A 22,209-nucleotide genomic window follows, 5' to 3' on the forward strand; every position below is an offset into this window, starting at 1 on the left:
ACTCATTTAACCAGCGACATTTTTGTGTCACTGTCAACTACGACTTGACACTTTTGCATGCCTGTAAACTGACTGTACATTACATTTCCCCGATGAGCTATTATTCTCTTACTGGCAGATCCAGTTTGTCAACAGGGGGACTAAGACATGGGAAAAAACGTCTTCAGCAGTGTTTTCATTTTCATTTCACTGTTTTCATTCACAGGGCACATGTGTGGTGTATCTGTCCTTCATGATCTCTCGGTGAAGCTGCATCCTCAAATAAAACTTCAGTCCAAAAGATGACCTTGTGCAGATCCTCAGCAGTCCTGTTTCACAGATTTACAGGGATGTAGTTCTGCTACAGAGAGGAAGGCTGTTCCTGATTCTGGCATGAATAGTGTTACGCTGTCTGTGGCCAAAGTATTAAATAACAAGTTTTCATGTTCAGGCTGCTCTGAGTAACTGACTCCTGAGGTCTTGCTTTTATTTTAGCCCACACAAAACACGACTGAATTTTTCTGATTGTTTCACAAGAAATGCAATAATTACATGAGCTTTGAAGTAATTGTCACATTCAATGGAGGGACTCAAGCGCAGAGCAGAGTTCAATATGATGTTGATTTACAGAATCACCAACTGCAGATATATACAGTGGGGGACCTGAGGGGGTCCAAGGGAAAAATCCAGGAAGGGAATCTCATTCACACTTGCTCTCTTCTTCACTCACGTTCACACAGTGGGTAGGTCACGGGTGCAGGAAAATTATACACAGGGAAAGTTCGGTTACTTTGAGGCAAAAACACACAGGAGGTTCACAAAGCTAGAGATTCACTAATGTGTCTTGCACTGTCATCCAGCGACGAGACCGTCTGCGTCCCGGCCTTAAATGTCCAACACATAATTGCAGCCTGATGAAGAGCAGGTGTGTGAGCCAAGGGCGGGAGCCCGTAATGAGCTCCGCCCCGGCGGGGAGGTGAGAGGAGAAAGTAAACAGAAACACATGTGGCCTTGTGGAGCCGTCCGGGCAGACACGGGGACCATGACAGTAATACCCTACCCCAAACCCTAAATCTAAGCGTATGTGATCCTGAAAAGGTCAAATACTACAATACAGTTTAGGTGTTTGTGTAACTTGGATATAACCACATTCTGCTACTGTAACATGACCTAACCCGACTTTAGTTGTGTAACTACTTTTAGTTTGTGTTGAGTAAATGTTTAAAATGTGAAGTCTGAGCTGACTCTAAATCATCAGAATAAACCTGTACGCTCTGCAGAAAATCAAAGACGCGGGACAGCAGGCTGGTTGGCGCTCATCAAGCGTCAGAATCGTGTAATTACGCAGGAATGTTGACAGGTGAGATTCACCTGATGATAGACAGCCATTGTCCTTCGTGTATAGATCGCCTGAGGGCCTGGCGATGATTTGGGATTTGACACTAATGACACTAATTTAAACTTTCTGTTCACCCTTCACTGTTTATTTGGAATAATTGACAATGCTCGATGTTCGTGCTGATCTAACGAGTGAACAAACGCTCATCAGACTGAAGAACTGACTCGTTTTCATCTAGTTGAGGAAATAGTAAAACATCATCATGTAATTACACCACATTAAAGAGAAGCAGTTTTTATTTTGCGGAAAGTCATCATGAAAATGCAATAATGACGTTAATGTTTAAAAACTGTACAGTGATGAGCAAAAGTTTTGAGCCTCATTTCTTTCTGTTTTTCTAGTAAAATGTGAACCATGTGCAGCGATTTATTGATGGGTCAAACAGAGTTTGTACGACTCTAACGAGCTCGTTTGGTGTGAGCGCCTTTATTCTCAGCACAGTCTGAGCTTTCTCTACTTTCTTCTTCATCTTGAAGGACATTCAGGTCTCTTCTTTGGATGTTTCTTCTTTTTGTTCTGGTCTCTGTCAGGATGATCCCACACTGCTTCAGTGATGTTGAGCTTCTGGCTCTGGGGAGGCCCATCCATGCCTGATAGTGCTCTACTGTGTTGTTTCAATCCAGGTATGTTTCCACTGCACTGGCAGTGTGTTTGTGAAACCCTCCAGTTTAGATCATCACTCTTTCGCGCCTGTTGTCACAGATTCAAACATCTCTAAATGTTTCCAACAAAAAAACAAAACCACTTTTTAAATATCTCAATGATCGTCAGCAACAGGATTTATTTATGTAGTTTTTGGTCGAGTTAATGCATTTCACTTCAATACAAACGCTGCTGCTCAGCTCGCCCCTTCTTACACCTGTACACATCAGTCAATACTGTGAAACCTTTAAATAACTTTTATTTGACACAGCAGGGCAGACTTTTGTTTCCTGGTGTTAAATTAATGAGTAATCTGAGAAAAATGATTAAAAAGTTCCTGTTTAATCTGATGATTGTAATGTGAAGCAGGTCTGGTAACCTGCAGTGAGGTGTTGGGCGTGTCGTCAGACAGGTGTTTGAGAAAGGTGTGTTTTACTGCAAACCGAAAGATAAGATAAGATAAGATAAGATAACCTTTATTAGTCCCACACGTGGGAAATTTGTTTTGTCACAGCAGGAAGTGGACAGTGCAAAAGTTATGACGCAAAAATTAGAATACAATAAGAATAAATACAGTACACAACTGTACAGAATAGAATAAAATAATATACTATATACAGTAGAATAAAATAAAATAAATATACAATAAGATAAAAATAGAATACAAATACAAATACTATATACAACTGAGTAAAAATACAACGATGCCAGAAAAGATTATTGCACTTAGTGTTATTGCACATGTGTGGATGTGTGTGCTTGATCAGTTAAAGTCTTTGTTATGGAGTCTGACAGCAGTGGGGAGGAAAGACCTGCGAAATCTCTCCGTCCCACACCGTGGGTGCCGCAGTCTCCCACTGAAGGAGCTGCTCAGTGCTGTCACAGTCTGCTGCATGGGGTGGGAGATGTTGTCCAACAGGGATGACAGCTTAGCCGCCGTTCTCCTGTCACTCACCACCTCCACTGGGTCCAGAGGGCATCCTAGAACAGAGCTGGCCCTTCGGATCACCCTGTTCAGTCTCTTCCTGTCCCCAGCAGAGATGCTGCCGCCCCAGCAGACCACACCATAAAAGATAGCAGAAGCCACCACAGAGTCATAGAAGGTCTTCAGGAGTGGGCCCTCCACTCCAAACGACCTGAGTCTCCGCAGCAGGTACAGCCTGCTCTGCCCTTTCCTGTAGAGGGCGTCTGAGTTATGAGTCCAGTCCAGTCTGTTGTTCAGATGAACACCAAGGTACCTGTAGCTGTCCACAGCCTCAATGTCCATACCTTGGATGTTCAGTGGTTGCAGTGGAGAATGCTTGTGCCTGCGGAAGTCTACCACCAGTTCCTTGGTTTTACTGGCGTTGATCTGGAGGTAGTTCAGCTGGCACCAGTCCACAAAGTCTTGAGTCAGTCCTCTGTACTCCTTGTCGTCCCCATCAGTGATGAGGCCGACTATTGCAGAGTCATCAGAGAACTTCTGCAGGAAGCACTGGGTGGAATTGTGGGAGAAGTCTGCAGTGTAGATGGTGAAGAGGAACGGAGCCAGAACCGTTCCCTGTGGGGCCCCCGTACTGCAGACGACCCTGTCCGACACACAGCCCTGAGTCCTCACATACTGTGGTCGGTCGGTGAGGTAGTCCAGGATCCAGGTAGTGAGGTGATGGTCCACTCCAGAGTTCACCAGCTTGTCCTTTAGAACCGAGGGAAGAATGGTGTTGAAGGCACTGGAGAAATCAAAGAACATGATTCTCACAGTGCTTCCAGCGGTCTCCAGGTGAGCGAGGGAACGATGTAGGAGGTGAATGACGGCATCATCCGCTCCAATGCCAGGCTGGTAGGCAAACTGAAGTGGGTCCAGTGATGAGCTTGTTAGGCGCCGAAGCTGAGCCAGGACCAACCGCTCCAGGGTCTTCATCAGGTGGGATGTCAGAGCCACCGGCCTGTAGCTGTTGAGGTCCTTGGGGCGTGAAGTCTTTGGCACTGGTACAACACAGGAGGTTTTCCAGAGCTGTGGGACTCTTCCCAACCTCAGGCTCAGGTTGAAGAGGTGCTCCATCACCCCACACAGTTGGTCCGCGCAGGACCTGACGACCCTCGAGCTGATGCCATCTGGACCCGCTGCCTTCTTGCCATTAATCCTCCTCAGTTCCCTCCTAACCTGGGTGGTTGAGAGAGACAGGCTGGAGCCTTGTGTTGAGTGTGTATTGGATGCTGTTGTTGGGGGTGGGGGGGAGTGAGCAGGGAGTGAAAGGGAGAGAGAGGAAGGTTATTTAAGCCTCAGCAGGTCTGCAGGTATTTTACAGCGATGGCTTTCTACAAAGTGATGTGTTTGGCTGCTGGGCTGATGCTCCTGACCCAAGGTAAGAGCTCTCTGCACACACCTGCAGCAGGTACAACTCAGAGGGCGAAAACACTCAGGAGCACAGCGCTCCACTTTAAAGTGACACTGCAGGAAAATAACCTTTACATTAAAGAAATCGTTTCTTTAATACGAATTTGATGTGTTCAGTTAAAATTCACAATGATCAGTAAACATAACTTTAATATATATTTTGAAGAAGAAGTTTTTATGACAGACGTGGAGAAACAAAGGTTCTCGTGGATGATTATTATTAGTTATTCATTCATGAGATGTTATGAAAAGATGTTGGAACTAAATAATTATTTAGTATAATTTGTCATCTGTCAGGTAATAAACTGATGGTTGAAGGTGTGATGACGGGTTTCCTTCATCACAGCTCAGAGCAGGAAGTGGGTCAGAGACTGAACCCAGAACTTTAGTGTTATTTTCTTCTTGTGCTGAGCTGAATGTTTGAGCACAAATGCACCGAATGCACATCTGATAGTGAGCTCACACACTTACTGCATACTTATAACATCCTGTCAGGTAATACAGGCGTAGTATTAGTGGTACGACATGCAGTGTGTGTCTGTGTGGTTTCTGTTTGTGAGATAAACGTGTTTTAATCAGGGTGAGTCACTCACTCACTCACTCACGCATGGTATGTAAATGATCTTCTGGAAAGGTGGTAAAACCAGTCTGATATTAGAGGTAAAACAACAGATGAACGACTACATAAACAACCAGAGTGGAAAAACGGAACAAAGGCAACAATCTGGAGTTCCTCTAGCGCCCCCTGGAGGCTCACCAAAACCAAAAGATGGCCATACAGACTGCACAATTACTCATAGATTACTGGACTTCAGATTTTAAAGTCTTGGCATTAGCCAGGGGCGGATCTAGAAGGGTGGCATGGGGTGGCAAGTTCCACCCTAAAATGATCCCTTGCCCCCCCTAAGTGCCACCCCAGTTTTGTATATGACAGTGTTTGTCAAGGTTCTGGGTCAGTTTGACCCAGTATTTTGAGTTGTTATGTTTTGGTGTGTTTTTGCATTTTGGATTCTTTTCTTATTATGATGATAATGATGATTATGACTCTATCTTTCAGTTATTCTTGTTTAGGGATTAGTTCGTAGGTTTTTGTGTTCTCATGTTTATTGCAGGTTTAGTTCAGTGTCTAGTCTGTCTCTGTGTCGTGTCTGCGTTTTTGTTTAGTGGTGTCTTGTTTCCTGTTTTACTCTGAAGGTTCATGTTCCTGTCTTATGTCAGTGTTTCTAGCAAAGGCATATTGCAGTGTAAACGCTGTAACGAAAACCAGCGGAGTGATACACCCAGTGTTGCCAACTCCTCAGTAAGGAACATCGCTATTGGTTGTCCTAAAAGTCGCTAGAAGTCGCCAAATGATGTCATCGCCTAATTTGCATAATTGGTCATGCTAATGTAATTGTAACCTATGTTGTTGGAGAGAGAAATAACATCATGGAAGAGACATAAAGTGAGTAAAAAACGTCCTAAATGCAGTTTGAATTTATTTAGAACCACAAATTAAATTTCTTTTAGCAATTATTGTTTTTTAATGTCACAATTCCAACACTGCTCGTTTACCCGGGCCTGGACGGGCAAAAATGACCCGAAATTGGCACTCTGGTGGAGTTACTTTGTGTGTGTGTGTTTATAAGTAGTTTTAAACCTTGTGATCCACAAAACAGCATAAGAGTAAAAGAAGAACTGACTGCGTTACAGTCAGTGCGGGAGCAGCAGCTTCGCTCATGCGCGATTCATTTGCCGTTTGGACGCACAGGTGTGAACATCTCCTGCCCTGATAGCAGCTGGGGGAGGACTGTCCTCCACCTGGGAGCGCTTTGGCACGGGTGAGGTGCCCACCGCAGCACCGCTGCTTGTTGAGAGTAAGAGCGATCCGCGCTTTTACGTCAAAAAGTCGTCATAAACAAGTCTCCAATAATAGCAGAAAAAGTCGCCAGATTTGTCGCTAGTCGCTTTTTAGAAAAAAAGTCGCTAAGGGGTCTGAAAACTGGCTAAATATAGCGACAAAGCCACTAAGTTGGCAACACTGGATACACCTCCTGTTGTCAGGCCTGCAGGTTTGTCCCTGTGCTGTTCTCCTCTGTCTTTTGGTGGACAAACTTTTCTTTTTTTTTTTACTGGCACACATCATTTGTGGGGTATCTTATTGCGACACCTAATTGTTCTCTCATTTTAGTTTTAGTAATATTTTTAAATGGTTGTAGAAAATGGAAAAAAAAAAACAGCAGGTGTATTGGCTGCATTTTTAGATAAATAGTTGTGTATGTTTACAAAATGTCATGAACTAGCTGTGTGAAGGCAGATGAGGACCCAAGCACAAAACTCACGGAGACAGGAGCTGAACTCAAAATCACTGCTTTATTGCAGGCCTTACAAAGAAACAGAACTAAACTGGCACAACTAAACTAAGGACTGGGGGAACACAGAAAGGCACACAGGTTCGGGGAGGAGACGTTGACAATGCGACACTGAATTGAGGGAGACATTCACATACAAATACACAGAGGGTTAACGAGGGAAGTGGGAGCACACGGGGAACACAGCTGACACAGATAATCATAACGAGACACGGCAGGAGTAACACAACACTGATGGGAGACTATCAAAGTAAAACAGGAAGTACACAGAGGTGCAGACTGGAGGAGAGAGAGCGCACAGGCATAGCGTGCTGGGGAAAACATTGAATGAAACACAAGGAGGGGAGACGAGGGCTCACAGATACACAGAGGGGCACACGGGGGTAAAAGTCACGAGGGGAAATCAAATAAGGAACAACTTAACAGAGCAACCCAGGAACCATGGCCTAAATAAAGAACAAAATACAAAAATACACGAAAACTAAGAATGCTGGGCCAACACGGCCCAGGATCATGACACAAAATGTACAATTTATATTTGCATTTCAAGTTATAAAAATTTACTCAACAGGTCTGGTTTTTTTACAGTAAAAAATACTACTAGGATTTTAAGTGTGATTTCAGATCAGTAATACTAATGCAGTATGTCAGTGAAAAAACAACTAAATTCAGTTGAGCTGAAAAGATACCAAACAAGGCAAGGGGAAAAAAATAAACTGAAACAATCTGAGGGTGAAATACAAACGTAAACTCAAAAGGAGTCAAAAATGGCCGGTTGTATTTCAGACCTCAGGGTTCATCCAACAAATCATGAAAAATTTGGTTTAAATTTTTGTTCATGACAGTGCAGATTTCTGAACATTTTGTGTAATTTAAGCTGTAACAATGTGACTGTTTTCTAACAAAACAGTGAAACTCAAGTTAGACTTGTGTTTGTAAATGAAGCGCCCCATGTTGTGTAGCTTTCTGGAGTTTATACTTATTGGGCTACATATTTATTTATTATACAGGCTATACAGTACATAACATCAAAACGCACATGTTTTATGTAACTAAAGTGTATGTGGGCTACAGACAATAATTAAGTTCTAGACTATATTTATATGAAAAACGTGTATACTTACTGAATTTGAATCATTTTAACCACATGTAACCACCTGCAGGTGGGGAGAGAGAGAGTGAGAGAAAGAAAAAAAGCAGCCGGCTCACGTCGTTCACTTCAAAGAGTCGGCTCTACGAGCCGTTTCGTTCGCGACCGACACATCACTATTGTGAAGGTTCATTAGATGGACTACCTGAGCAGCCCGAACAGGCTGCTAAACTATTTCCTTGTTGTCACTCTGGTAAAAGGAGCTGAAATGGATTCAATGGTTTGTGGAAAGACTGAGATCACTGAAGGTTAACTGACCCTGATCAGAAAGTCTTTCCTTCATCTTTTTTTGGCTATGATAGCGCCTAGTTAAACATGAAAACTCCCTCAGCAAACAGCTAAATGTTTTTTCTGCTGACTCACCCTGAAGTATTTTCTATTGTGGTTTCTATTGTTTTCAGATTGTTATCGGATTCCCTTCAGGATTGTAAATTAAAGAGACTTAGTTTCGACAATACGGTCGTGTTGTGCTTGGTGCTTAGTGGAAATTTCAGTGTTTCACTTGTTCTAAAACCTCTGTGTACTGAGACTCTGACTAAAGTTCATTCAGAGCAACCTGATGCAGTTTGACCAGTTTATTCCTGAGCAAGCAGCAGGCTTATTGTTGACACTCCCCACAGTGTCGGTCCCACTGCCAGCGCAGTAAAATGAAGGATGCAAATGCATTGGCTTCATTCACAGAGCAGATGTGTGGTATATCTGTGATTTATTATCTCTGGGTGAGTCCTACAGCACAAACAGAAGCTGCTTCCTTAATGATTTGCATCGTCTGTTAAAAGGGTATGATGGAAAAACTTTTCCGATTTCCATTCCTGCCATCAGGATTAAAGAGCAGAGTGATCAGCAGGTTATGTAGTTTTTGTTAGGGAGGGGCACGGTGGCGGTGGACTGGAAGGATGGAGGCACAGACGACTGAAGGAGACACACAAAAATGTCTGTAAGAATGTCAGTCAGCTCTAAAGAGCGGGTCAACGGACTTTCAACCACTGAGTTTGTAGGACAGTTTCCTCATATATGAGCTGTGCAGTTTGGATGTTCTTGTAATGTAGATGAATATTACCACCTTTGGTTACTTACTTCAAATTTTGACATTATTAATTAAAAACAATCCTCCATTGCATAAATCTGATTTGATAACTGTTCTCAAATTTTCTGAAGCATCAGAAAAACCTGAATGCTGTACACGGGAACACTATGAGTAAGCCTTTTGGGGGGTTCAGGCCCCAATTCCCATGCTATGCATAGAGTGCCTTGCATTTAATATTACTATGCTACGAGCAAAATAGTTCAGTCCTTTGACACTTTTTTTTTTTTTGAAAAATGCAGCTTGACTGAAATTCAAAATTAAAATGTTTCCTTCAAAGACAGTTGGATGACCTATTGTAGCGTCTCAGCGATTCAGGATGATTAACCACAGTTTTTCAAATACATTGTCGATCGGTAGTGATCAAACACGAGGTAAAGTTTCATATCATATTTTTCCAAAATAAGTTAATCAACTATTTGTAGCAGATAATTGGCAGTGGCACTACACACACCTGCACAAACAAACTGATTACAATATTAAAATGTTTTATACAAATGCTCCCTTTATTGTGCAAAAGCAACACATCAGGTAAAATAATCTCCAACAATCTGGCCTGCACTGGTATAAATGACAACAACGACCTCACAACAGTTTGCACTTTTTAATGTTTCAGGTGAAGTAGGTTTTCAATTTGCACCACTGATTTGTGTCATGTACTCACCTCCTCGTCTTTATTTATCCACGCCACACCTCTGTGTGCTCTGTGAGATCATGACATCACAAAGACTTGACAGTCTCCAGGAATGTGGACAGGTGAGATTCACCCGGTGACACAGCAATGGTTGTTGTTTTTGTGCAGATCACCTGAGGGCCCGGGAAGTATTTGGGACATGTACTTAAATGTTCTGCCAGCCGTCACTGTTTATTTACTGTTTCACTGAGTGAATACACAAAAGATGGATGAAGAATCAACTCAGCTGGTTTTAACCTAACTGGAAATGTCCTCATGTCATTAAACCACATTACAAGTGAAGCAGCGTTGAGTATTTGAAATGTACCATTAAAAATACAATTACCACACTGATCCTTCAGACATGTCTGCTGGCTTTGCAAAGCTGGTTGTGGAAAAACTGAAGGGTACAGTTCTGTGCAAAAGTTCTGAGCCACCTCCTTTTAATTCTTATCATGGAGGAAAATGTCAAATAGATGCTATAGATGATTTAATGACAGACTATAGGCAGAGTTTGTACAGTTGTGACATGGATGTGAATATTTGGTGTGACCAAGTTGTTTCTGAGCTCCCTGTCAGCTCTGTGAGGACCCTCAGGAACCGTTTTCCAGGTGTCTTGAAGGACAGTCAGTGCTCTTTGGATGTTTCTGCATTTTGTTCTGTTCTCTGTTAGGATGGTGCCACACTGCTTCAGCTAGGGCTGCTCAATTAATCGAATTTTAATCTCGATTACGATCTGGGCTTTCAACGATCATTAAAAATGGCGGAGCCGATTATTAGCCCCTCCCTCGTGCTTTACTCTCGCGCTGCTCCGTGTGGCAAATCGAGCGCACCTCTCTGCATTTTGAACACGCGTCACAACAATTAAGAGGACCTGAGGGAAGCTCGGGAAGCTAAGCAGAAGTTATTTGGAGAGGAGAGTGACTGCCGTTGGTTGAAAAGAGAGTTAAAAAACTTCAGTGGTGTGGAAACATTATGGGTTGGCGGAGTCAGACGTGGATCAAGTAGACACAGTGTGTAAACTTTGCTACGGTGTCGTAGCTGCACCACAGAGCAACACTGCAAAGTTCACTAAACACAGATGTTTATATTTTTCATTTGTTTCTTATATTGCAAACATTTGCACTGTTATCAGTATTTGCACACTATTTTATATTATTTTTTAAAGTCACTATTCAATACGTTTTTATTGTTAACCCTTTAAAGCCGGTCAGAGCAGCACGCTCCGTTTTGTGTAACTATTTTTAAATCCCTGTAGAACCTGAACCGTGTAAGCTAGCGCAATAATTTGTTTTGCATAAGAAACCGGAGGAGTTGTACTTACATCTGATGCCATCAGCTTGTCCTCGGTCACGGTTTCCTTCCACATAAAGCTTTGCAAAAATTGCATAAAAGGCGCTTGCAGCAACAAAAACATAATATTCCAGAAACAGCTTTGCCGATCGGATCAGCTGTTCGTAACACTTCCTACATTTGAAACAGAGGTCAGCGTGAACTATCGCATGTCTGCCATTTCCTGCTCGAAACCAGAAGTGACGTCATTTTTGCGGAAAATGTAGTTTTTTACTTGTAGGCCTTAAAAGCCAATACTGGTGTTTTATAAGTCATGTTTGACTTTTCTGAATAGTTTCTGGGATGCTTAGAACTCGAATTGCACTGCTGGAAATAGTTTATTTTGATGCACATGCTGTTTTCTTTGCAAATTTGCATCATAGGATTGTTTTTTGTTACAGCAGGACCTGAGAGGTCGGAAATTTTCCATTGCAGATGTAACCATGATCATTCCATACACATTGCAGTTTGTTGCTCATTCTAGAGTTGTGCTCAAGGTAATTAAAGGTTAAAAGCTACAGCCAGCGCGAGTCTGGCTGATCTATGGAGGGCAAAGGCTTTGAGCTTGGAAGGCCGCACGCGCTTACACAGTACTTATAAGATGTCATTCTTGGTGATTTTGTGCTTAGTCATGTTTTAATATGTTTTAAGTAGAAGTAGCTGATTCAGCAATATTCATTTAATATTATATACTTGATTTAGAGCAATACACACTGATGGTCTTAATAAATGAAAGAGTCCTTGTAGTTGCCATGTTGTGTCTCAGCAGGGTACAGACGGTTCCAGGAGAAGGGGGGCAGGTAGCGTCTGCCCTCGGGAAGGAGACAATGTTATTCTTTGTGTTAAATAAAATTGTCAACATTGATTGTATTACACCTGTCACTACGCATGAGGGGGCGTTCTAATACCCTGATTTCATAAAACTATGATGATGTGTTTTTTGAGATGAGATCTGAGACTGTCTGCATACAGTGTCCATCTCCCACGTGTGTGATCATTAAATCATCGTTTGACTCAACCCGACCGGACCAGTGTTGTTATTGTGGGTTTTTCCTCTGGTGTCCATCTCCAATATTTTTGAACCATAACATTTTGGGAAAAGCAGAGGCCACGAAGAGAAAAGCATCTGGAGTCAAGCAGGTGATAAAGAGGAGAACTGCAGAGTGACGAAGGAGGCGAGTCAGCTGCTTTCGACCTACACTTGTGTGTGCGTGCTGTGTTCCCGGTCTCCTTTTATGTTGACGGTGTGCTGCTCCCGCTGTTGGCCGCAGAGCCAATGGAAGCTCTGGGAATGAAGATGTCAAAGGACGGGTCTGGTAGCTGCTGCTGTGTGAAGTCATAACAAAGCCGTGACAAAAACATCCAAGAATAGGGACGAAGTGTGTTCACAACTGCCTGCTTGAATTCAAATGACTTCATAAAGCTTTTACATGAAACATAACCGTCATGCCTTTGGTGGTTCACTGCATTTAAAAACATTTTTAAAAAACTTTTCACAGAAATCGCATACTAACTCTTGAGATATTTCCGCAGCAGGTACCGGACATTTGAAAAAGTATGACAGAGCTGACTTGCTTGCAAAGGAAGCGGCACAGAAAGGATATGATTTCTGCATGTACAACTGTAGCATTAACTAATTAGATAGCTGCCAGGATTTTGAGTTAACTGGGAACTCTGTGTTTTCCACTAAATAAACCCTGACTGCACTGATACTACACTCAAAATGCATTTGAATGGTGACCTTGTATACAAAGTCATTAAGGGAGTATAATAAATATTTCATCAAGTTAGATTTGCTGTTAGCCAAATTGATATTAGTCATGTTAGAAAGTTTTTAACAGTTAACTTCTTTGCTAATGCTAACTGCTCAGCCAATGTGATTGGTCAGTTGCAACGTTGATCCTGGACCAAAACTGTTATGATGACATAGGAACAGCACCAGCGTGGGGAAATCTGATTGTGCCCATGCAAACAGGCAAACAGGCCTACAGACCGATCCATGACCATCTAGTAACCAAAGGTAGTAGGAAAAATGAGCATTCCATGAGATTGTTGTGATTGGTTGCTGGGGACTGAGAGCAGAAAATGATTGCCTAGAAAAACTACTGGCAACAAAATCAGTCTCAAGGAGGTTTCTGGTGCAACAGATTTCATCCACTGACAGCGAAAAAAAGAAAGAAAGAAAGAAAAGGAAAAGAAAAAAAAAAAAGAAAAAAAAAAAAAGGATTGTTTTTTGTTTTTCCTGCAGTATATAAAAATTGCTGTATCTCTAAAATAAAACTATGAAGACACTCAAAATAAATTTCCTGTTGTTGTAAACTATTTTTTGCATTTAAAGTTTTGAGGGATAAACCTCTTAAATTTCTCCAAGTAGAAATATATGTAAAACAAAACAAAAACAATTTTCAATTCTTTTGTAGTTTATTGCACTTTTTTGCAATTTATGTAATTACTATGGACTTAATGCATACATATTATTAAAATATGGGCTATAACAGTTGTATTGATGTATATCAACTTGACATGTTCCCACAAATGGCACTACAGCATGTAAAAAAATAATATAAGCTCTGGCGGACTTGGTTCTATAGTAGGTCTTAAAGGGTTAAATAAATATCGTCAAATAATCGTGATCTCAATTTCAGTGAAAATAATCGTGATTATCATTTTTGCCATAATCGAGCAGCCCTAGCTTCAGCTAATTTGAGGTCTGGACTCCGGAGAGGCCGATCTATGACCGATAGTATTTCATTTGAAAGACAGGATAAAGACATGCTGTAGAAGAGCCAGATATTAATAATAAGTAATGTTTCAATGCACAGAAGTGTATAAACACAGTGCATCATGGGAATCCCCTACACCTATTGCAGCATAACTAAGGGAGGATTCAGGGTCACCAGCTCTAACTATATGGTTTAGCAAAAAGGAAAGCCTACAGATTAAAATTGGCATGGCCCGGATCTGGCCCACACAATGTGCTTACACATGGCCGACATACCGCAAAGACTGACGGCACAAGCCCAGTTGCAGACACACTGGTGGTCCTGTGCTGGCCCATATGTGGACTACCTCTGGCAAACCTGATCTGGGCCACCAAAGGGCCGTCATTCTTAGCGGTATGTGGACCATGTGTAAGTTGTGTGCGGCTACGGGCCAGTTGCAGACGCACTGCTGGCCCAGAACAGTTTCAGCTCTGGCCCCAGATATCAGCCAAATGTGAACCTTAATCAAGCGATGTAATAAAAACATGTGCTGGAACATGCAAAAGTGACATGACAAAACTCTGTTCAGACATTGAATGGACTGACTCTCATATAGGTTTCTAGTTTTCTTTCTTTTCTAGTCTCCCGGATTACTCAATGTGCTCTATACAACATGCCACATTCACCCAATCACACTGAGTGCTTCCTAACTACATTCATACAGATTCACACTGAAAGAGCCAGGGATCGAACCACTAACCTTCTGACCAGTTGGTGAGCTGGTCTACCTCCTGAGCTACAGCCACCCAATGGCAAAGATGAGTAAACCCTCACTAGGTTTTGGATAAAGTGTACACTCACAAACCTGTCAAACCTGCATTTGAAACATTGGCTACCATAGCAGTACAGTATTGCAACATGGCATTTGGGTCTTCTAACTAAATAGGAACATAAACAGTGCCATCATTGCCAGACCTGGCCCACATCTGGTTGACATACACTCTGCCATGACACCAGCCAGTTTGAAAACTGAAGGCTCTGCCTCCCATTCTACTTTTAAATACTCTAGGAACAACAAGTAGGCCTGCAGAGCGAGAGCGAAGTGCTCTAATAGGGTGATATGGTACTACAAGGTCACTAAGATAAGATGGGGCCTGATTATTTAAGACCTTGTATGTTAGGAGCAGGATTTTGAATTCTGGATATAAACACTCACTGTTGTACCTTTCTCCTGACCTCTGTACATACATGATTGAGTGATGAGTCATCACCAGATCTGTTGCCACTTATTGTGTATTTTGGCATACCGCAGCCTTTACTTCTAGTTTCCTTTTAAGATTGGTTCTTGGTGGCCAACTTTCCATGAAGACAATTTCCAATGAGGTGAAAACCAGCCAATGAAAGAGATTATATGTCATGTAGTAAAATACTCTTTTGTGACGTTTGTGATGTTGACTAAAGGCGCCTTCAGCCTATTTTTAAAAGAAAGATTTCCTATAATTGGACGTACTTTCCCTGCAGACTTTTGTAAATGAAATCCTGCTGAGGGGATATTTTTCTCTGATGAAACTGCAAATGAATGATATCTGAGGTATCTCCTCAGGTAAAGGAAAAATATTTCAGTCTGTTGCAGGGCTTTGGTTTCCTCATGTGCAATGGATAATTAATCTAAAAAAAAGTAAATCATTAATAAACAAGTTCAAGACTGATGCCTGAAAGCTGAAATTCCTGTTACAGCGTGTTTGTTGTGAGGGAGATCAGGTGAGCTGCAGTGAGGTGTTGGGCGTGTCAGAGAGAGGTGTGTTTAATGCAGACAGAGAGGAGGAGGAGAGAGGAAGGTTATTTAAGCTTCAGCAGGTCTGGAGGTTTGGATCTTACAGCGATGGCTTTCTACAAAGTGATGTGTTTGGCTGCTGGGCTGATGCTCCTGACCCAAGGTAAGAGCTCTCTGCACACACCTGCATCAGGAACGACTCAGAGGGTGAAAACACTCAGGAGCACAGCGCTTCACTTTAAAGTGACACTGCAGGAAGTAACACGACAGGAAAAGGAGGACTGGTGTTGTGCTTTAGCTTCATCTTTATCTTGGTGATGAAAGCTAAAACACAGATTAATGTGACGATCTGTTTGGTTTGGAAGCAGCTGAGAGGCTGAACTGCTCTCCATCAATCAGCGTCTGTGTCACAGTTATTAGAGCTGCTTTATTTTATTTGAACTTTTAATCACTTTTTAACCTTTATTTTATGTTAATGTTTTTTTGTTTCATATCACAGTTAGTTTTTAAAATTGCAGTGACATGGGTGATATTAATCAGCGGTAATATTTAAGAAGTTCAGAGCTGGTATTGCAGCACAAATACTTTGCTCAGAGTCACCTGTAGATGTCAACCAAGTGTTTGGACTCGAAGATTTTTCAGTTTTATTGTTTGTTCTGCGAAATAAGTATTTTTCAGCCTTAGTTGTGGTTCTAGTGAACTGTGATGCCTTTGTGCTGTACAGTATTAACCCCGATTCTTTTGTCCCCATGACAGAACAGAGGAAACCGACTCATAGTGTGTTAAAACATTTATATTTCTTTTTATTCAATCATCTGGAAGAGAGAGACCCCTGCACAGCCCAGACGCCAGTTGCAGGATCTCTAACATTAGAATCATAAACTGTGTCTCATATAGGTGTTATTTTGGCACTTTACACATCACAGTTTCGATACAAACATTGCTTATATGGCAAAGTTCTTCTTTTCTATCTGGCTTCCTGTAGTTATTAACATACTTGTACAGCTCTACACTTCCTGTTTTCAGTCTGGGTGAGCACTTGGGTGGCTGTAGCTCAGGTGGCAGAGCAGGTCAGCCACTAATCAGAAGGTCGGTGGTTCGATCCCAGGCTGCCTCCGGGCTGCATGTCAAATATCCTTGGGCAAGATACTAACCCCATGTTTGCCTACTGGTGGTGGTCAGAGGGCCCGGTGGCGCCAGTGTCCGGCAGCCTCGCCTCTGTCAGTGCGCCCCAGGGCAGCTGTGGCTACAATGTAGCTGCCATCACCAGTGTGTGAATGTGTGTGTGAATGACTGAATGTAGTGTGAAGCGCTTTGGGGTCCTTAGAGACTAGAAAAGCGCTATACAAATGCAGGCCATTTACCATTTACCACTTAGTTTGTGAGTTAAAAGTGGTCTTGCTCTACAAACCTTCATGATTAAAGTACATAAAACAATATAATTAAACAATAGGGATACTAAGGATATTAATTACATGACAGCCATTACAGCCTGAGAATATAAATCACCTCTCATAACATGAGATTCTGATCTGTACAGCTTATTATTCACATGAATGATTTGATTACAGCACATGTACATATTGGGTGTTTTGGGATGTGATAATGGAGTTAGAAGAGAGCTTGCAGTCACATGACGTCTTTTCTTATTGGAGTAAAGATTTTTCTTTGAAAGTATTCTCAACTTTGTGGTTTAGAAGATACTCTCACAAATTAAACTCCATGCTTCTGGAGATGATGCAACAATAATAAACTAGTTTCAATGTGAACTGCAGGCAAAGACATGAGACTAAAGCAGGGGTGTCGAACTCCAGGCCTCGAGGCCCGGTGTCCTGCAGGTTTCAGATCTCACCCTGGGTCAACACACCTGAATCACATGATTAGGTCATTACCAGGCCTCTGGAGAACTTCAAGACATGTTGAGGAGGTCATTTAGCCATTTAAATCAGCTGTGTTGGATCAAGGACACATCTAAAACCTCCAGGACACCGGCCCTCGAGGCCTGGAGTTCGACACCTGTGGACTAAAGGAAGTAAATTTGTCAGTTTCACACCCTGACGTCATCTTAAGATGCTTTTATTACACATGAATGGAAGAAGTCACTCCATCAGGTATAATAATTGTAGTAAGATTTTAACAGATTGAAGTGTTGAAGAGATTAAACTCAGACTTAGAAATTGATTTGGTGTATTGATAGAACACCAAATAACAACAGTAACCTTACGGCACTTTGAACTGCAAAGTAAAGACCATAACAATCACTGTAGGGTCTTTAAAACGCTGGTAAAGTTAAAAACTAAGAGGACCAGGGTCAGGGTGCGGCAGTCACCTACCTCGGCGGTTTGGCAGGGTGGGGAAGGAGATGGAAAAAAAGCAGAATGACAGAGGACAAACAGACTAAAGGTGAGAGAGCACAACAATGGAACAACATGCTGCAATGCTGTGCAAACAAAGCTGACGGGTTTGTAGAGCTTTTAGCATAAATCTGACATTTTTTAGTGAAGTGGTGGAGTAAAGGTTCTTGTGGCTGATTGTTACTGATGATCTATTTGTGAGATTAATTAAGGCCGAGGAGATGTTTTGAAAAGATGTTTGAACTCTGAATTTTTGTAGATAAATGCAAATGATCTGAGGTGTGATGACAGGTTTCCTTCGTGACGATAAGCAGGAAGTTGGTCGCGTCCTGAGATGGCGCCACATCTCGCTATGATTGCAAAACATTGATGAGGAAGGTGAATCTCCAGAAGCAGAACAGGCTGTCTCAGTAAATATCTCAGAAAACCATTTTCTAATTAACGATGGAGTAACTATGGAGGGCGAGGACTCTGTTGGGGTCAAGCATGAAGGATTAGTTGTACAACACACAGTGTGTGTCCTGTATTTCTCTGTGTGAGAGACCATCATCAACAGCTCGTCAGTGTTTTCATCTTACTGAGTCACACAGTAAACCCCTCCTCCCTCTGAGTCTCTCACACACACAGACACACACTTCTATGTATATGAACACTATTGCACACTCTGGTAGATGTTAGAGGGACTGCAAGTCTTGGCTTAATTTTTAACACTCTTGCTTCTAGCAAACCAGACTTTCCCACTACTATTACAGACAGTGAACTAATCACAGAACAATGAATGGAGATTATTTGCTTTAAAATGGTTTGTTTCTGTGTTTCAGAGTCTGAGTCACAGCTGGATGGTAAGAAAAAGCCTCTTTGTGTAATAAATCTTTAGTTTCATATGAATATTAGTTTGTGAGTGAACTGTAGACTCCAGGATCACTGTGTCCTCACTCAGCAGTTTGTAGTGCTGAGAGTTTACAGCTCCTACAGTAATGCTCACTCTGTGTTTTAATGTCGGTCTTCAGTTTGTGGTAAGGCGTCTCTGAACACCAGGATTGTAGGAGGACAGGTGGCCCCTGTTGGCAGCTGGCCCTGGCAGGTCAGTCTGCAAAGATCTGGGTCCCACTTCTGTGGAGGATCCCTCATTAACAGTCAGTGGGTGCTGACTGCTGCTCACTGCTTTCAAACGTGAGTGATGAGGCTGAAGCTGCACTCTAAACATGATTTAAAGACGCTGTGAAGTCAAATTTTATATATGTTTTCTCGTCTATAACAATTGTAACAACTGTGCACTGTTCGTGTCGCTCCTGATGATCTCAGCAGTACTCCAACCGGTCTGACTGTGAATCTGGGCCTTCAGAGTCTAGAGGGATCTAACCCCAATGCAGTGTCTCGGACAGTAACACAGATCATCAACCATCCAAACTACAACTCTCAAACTTTCAACAATGACGTCTGCCTCCTGCAGCTCTCCTCACCGGTGAATTTCAGCAGCTACATTTCTCCCGTCTGCCTGGCAGCTTCAGACAGCATCTTCTACAGCGGTGTTAACAGCTGGGTCACCGGCTGGGGCAGTATAGGAAGTGGAGGTGGGTCATAAAGACACCTGATCGTTTTTTAAGTAATGATGAGTATAATGTACCATTTTAGAAATAAATTGAGCAATAAAATTCTTATGTAAGGTCCAGGTCTGTGGAGACGCATTAAAAAAGAAAGAAACACAGAGAATTAAAATTTAACAAATGCAAAAGTTATATATATCATTATCAAACACATTATGACAATGATATATGAAACAAGGAAACACACAACCATGAGTGATGATGCAACAAAAAGGAGATCTGAGGCTACAAATGGGGGGAGGAAACAACTGGGAGAACAGCTAAAAGTAATCAAGAAAACGATTCAAAGGAAGTAAAACTTCTGTCTCAGAGAAAAACCATTATCAAAATACACCAGGATGTAGCTAACAATGAATCAGACATACACACAACACACAAAGAGAAACACTCCAAACTAAACAAATAATATTAACAAACAGAAATACAGTAAACCACAAAAACTTTAATAATAAACCTTTACGGTAAAGAACCCTGGGACTGTGACACTTTTTCACATTTCTTTGTGTTTTACTGCCACCAACTGTCAGCCAGTGGAACAGCACAGGAGAACCCACAGCAGATAAACATGTCTCACTGTCTTTGTTTGCACACATGACTGCACTTTGTTTTTAAGTTTGGTAGAGCCATCCTTTGAGTGCATTTAATCAATCACGTTTCTTTGACCTGACTTTTTTGGGGGGTCCCTTCAGTGCCCCTTCCTTCTCCACAAAACCTGATGGAGGTGGAGGTTCCTGTTGTGGGAAACAGGAAGTGTAACTGTAACTATGGAGTGGGAAGAATCACTGACAACATGATCTGTGCCGGGTTAAGTGCAGGAGGAAAGGACTCCTGTCAGGTGATTGTTGTTACCTGTGTTTGGCACATTTTCACCTTCTACAGTTTCTTCTCCTCAGCTAACAGTAAATGTTTCTGCTCTCAAAGGGGGATTCAGGAGGTCCAATGGTGATCAAGCAGAGCGGTCGCTGGATTCAGGCGGGAGTCGTCAGTTTTGGGGAAGGTTGCGCCTTGCCTAATTTTCCAGGAGTCTACGCCAGAGTATCCCAGTACCAGACCTGGATCAACAGCAAGATCTCCTCCAACCAGCCGGGCTTCATGACGTTCACGTCCACTGGGACCAACAGCGACCTCAGTGTCTCCTGCACAGGACCAGTGCCAACCACCACCCCTACTACCACCACCCCTCCAACCACCACCAGCAAACGTATGTTAAGCACCAACCCTAAAACCATCACCTTTGTAGCTACCACCACGGATACCAATACAAAACCCACAAATCCTACAACAACCACCACACCTAAAATCAGAAATGTACTGATCACTATTTTATTTGATTCCAACCAGCTGATACCGAGTTGTGTTTACTTCAGTTTACAAGTTTCCTTTGTCATATAACAGTCATATTATAAGACACTGGATTGAAATGAAATTTTTCACAGACAATGTAATAAATAAAAACCAGAAAACACAAAGAGGCCTTTTTGATTTAAGAACCTGATGAACGAAGGAAGCGAGGGGGCCTTCACAGTGGAGAAGCCCTTGTTTTTGCATCTGAGACGATCCTCTCAGCCATCACCCTGCGTTGCAGTCTTATTGTCAGTCATGCCACTATACCAGGGTGCGATGCAGCTCATCAGGATGCTCTGAGTAGTGCTTCGGTAAAAGCCTTCTAAGGAAGTGATTCCTCCTAAGGCAGCAAGGATGAGGAAGAGTTCCTCACTTACTTCAACCTCCTGAGGAAGTGCTTGCTGTGCTGAGCCCCTTCTCGGCCAGGTGTGTGGGTTTCAGAGTCCAGGAAAGCCCTTCATTGATGTAGATGCCTGGGAATTTTGTCCTGCTGACCCTCCGATGTGGGATGTCAGCCTTTGTTAAAGCCCACAATCAACTCTTTCCTCCTGTTTATGCTAAGCTAGTAGCTAGCAGTCTCTCACTAACGGTTGCACTTCTGCTCTGTAAGCAGTTTCAACTGAAACTGAAACAGAGTGAAGTGCTTAGTCCTAGCAGAGAGAGCAATAGTACACTCATGTCAACTACATGAGTGTACTATTGCTGTGAGATTTATTACTATTACTGAAGGTTACTCACCACACCAACACCAACTAGATGTTTAAATCTTAATATAAAACGAGTAACAGCATGGTGGACAATAGGTAAGGCTGCACTTTTTGCAGCGATCTCGTGTAGAAAACTAGTATGCTAATATGGTCCACGGCTCTGAACCGTAGTAAAGGGACCTCTGGCTAATACGTCGGGTTCATGTCGGGCTCGTAGCTTTTTTTGAATAATACTTAAAAGTAAAGGTAAAGTAGGGGTGACATGGGCCGTGAGATTGAGACCCAGGCATTAGAGCCTCTTAATGCGTGTTTTGTTTAGGTTTCCACTGGTGTGGAATTACCAAAAATAAAGAGGGCATAGCCTAACATATGAAACAGGAGAAGACCGCTGTGTAATCCATTTATTTCAACAATGTAACTGTATTCTTAGTACCACCTTTTTAAATGGTAACTGTAACGGAATACAGTTACTCATATTTTTTATTTTAAATATGTAACGCCGGTACATATATTCCATTACTCTCCAACACCGTCAGTCTCCAACTACTGGGATTCATTTTTTCTAAGAACTTTAACTGATAGTATACACAGGCAAAAATCACATTTTCTCCAGTGATAGATGCTATTTTTTAACATTAAATAAAAATGTTTTGTTTTTTTAAAAGTGTTTCACCTCACACCCAAGTAGCTTCTTTACCTCTAAAACCATCCTAGGATGAACTTGTGTGCTTTCA

General features: G+C 42.2%; 1 protein-coding gene across 4 annotated transcripts in view; it reads left to right on the forward strand.

The window, feature by feature from the left end:
• Positions 1–1,604: 1,604 nt before the first annotated feature.
• LOC146576756 (polyserase-2-like) overlaps positions 1,605–22,209 on the forward strand; it is a 29,307-nt gene continuing 8,702 nt past the window's right edge. Inside the window, exons 1-6 of one of the 4 annotated variants that reach the window (XM_085272246.1) lie at positions 1,605–2,001; positions 18,639–18,659; positions 18,828–18,990; positions 19,123–19,391; positions 20,114–20,259; positions 20,346–20,625. In XM_085272246.1, coding sequence (XP_085128372.1) covers positions 1,932–2,001; positions 18,639–18,659; positions 18,828–18,990; positions 19,123–19,391; positions 20,114–20,259; positions 20,346–20,625 — 949 coding nt within the window. In that variant the 5' untranslated portion in view covers positions 1,605–1,931. Of the gene's footprint in view, positions 2,002–15,562; positions 15,627–15,660; positions 17,575–18,638; positions 18,660–18,827; positions 18,991–19,122; positions 19,392–20,113; positions 20,260–20,345; positions 20,626–22,209 lie in introns of those variants that run through there. The other 3 variants (XM_085272245.1, XM_085272243.1, XM_085272244.1) reach the window with 3 other exon arrangements.

The sequence above is a fragment of the Mchenga conophoros genome, linkage group LG4 (genome assembly GCF_057382185.1).
Source record: "Mchenga conophoros isolate Kocher_MC1m ecotype Shallow Benthic linkage group LG4, M_conophoros_male_GT1.1, whole genome shotgun sequence".
NCBI classification, from domain to species: Eukaryota; Metazoa; Chordata; class Actinopteri; order Cichliformes; family Cichlidae; genus Mchenga; species Mchenga conophoros.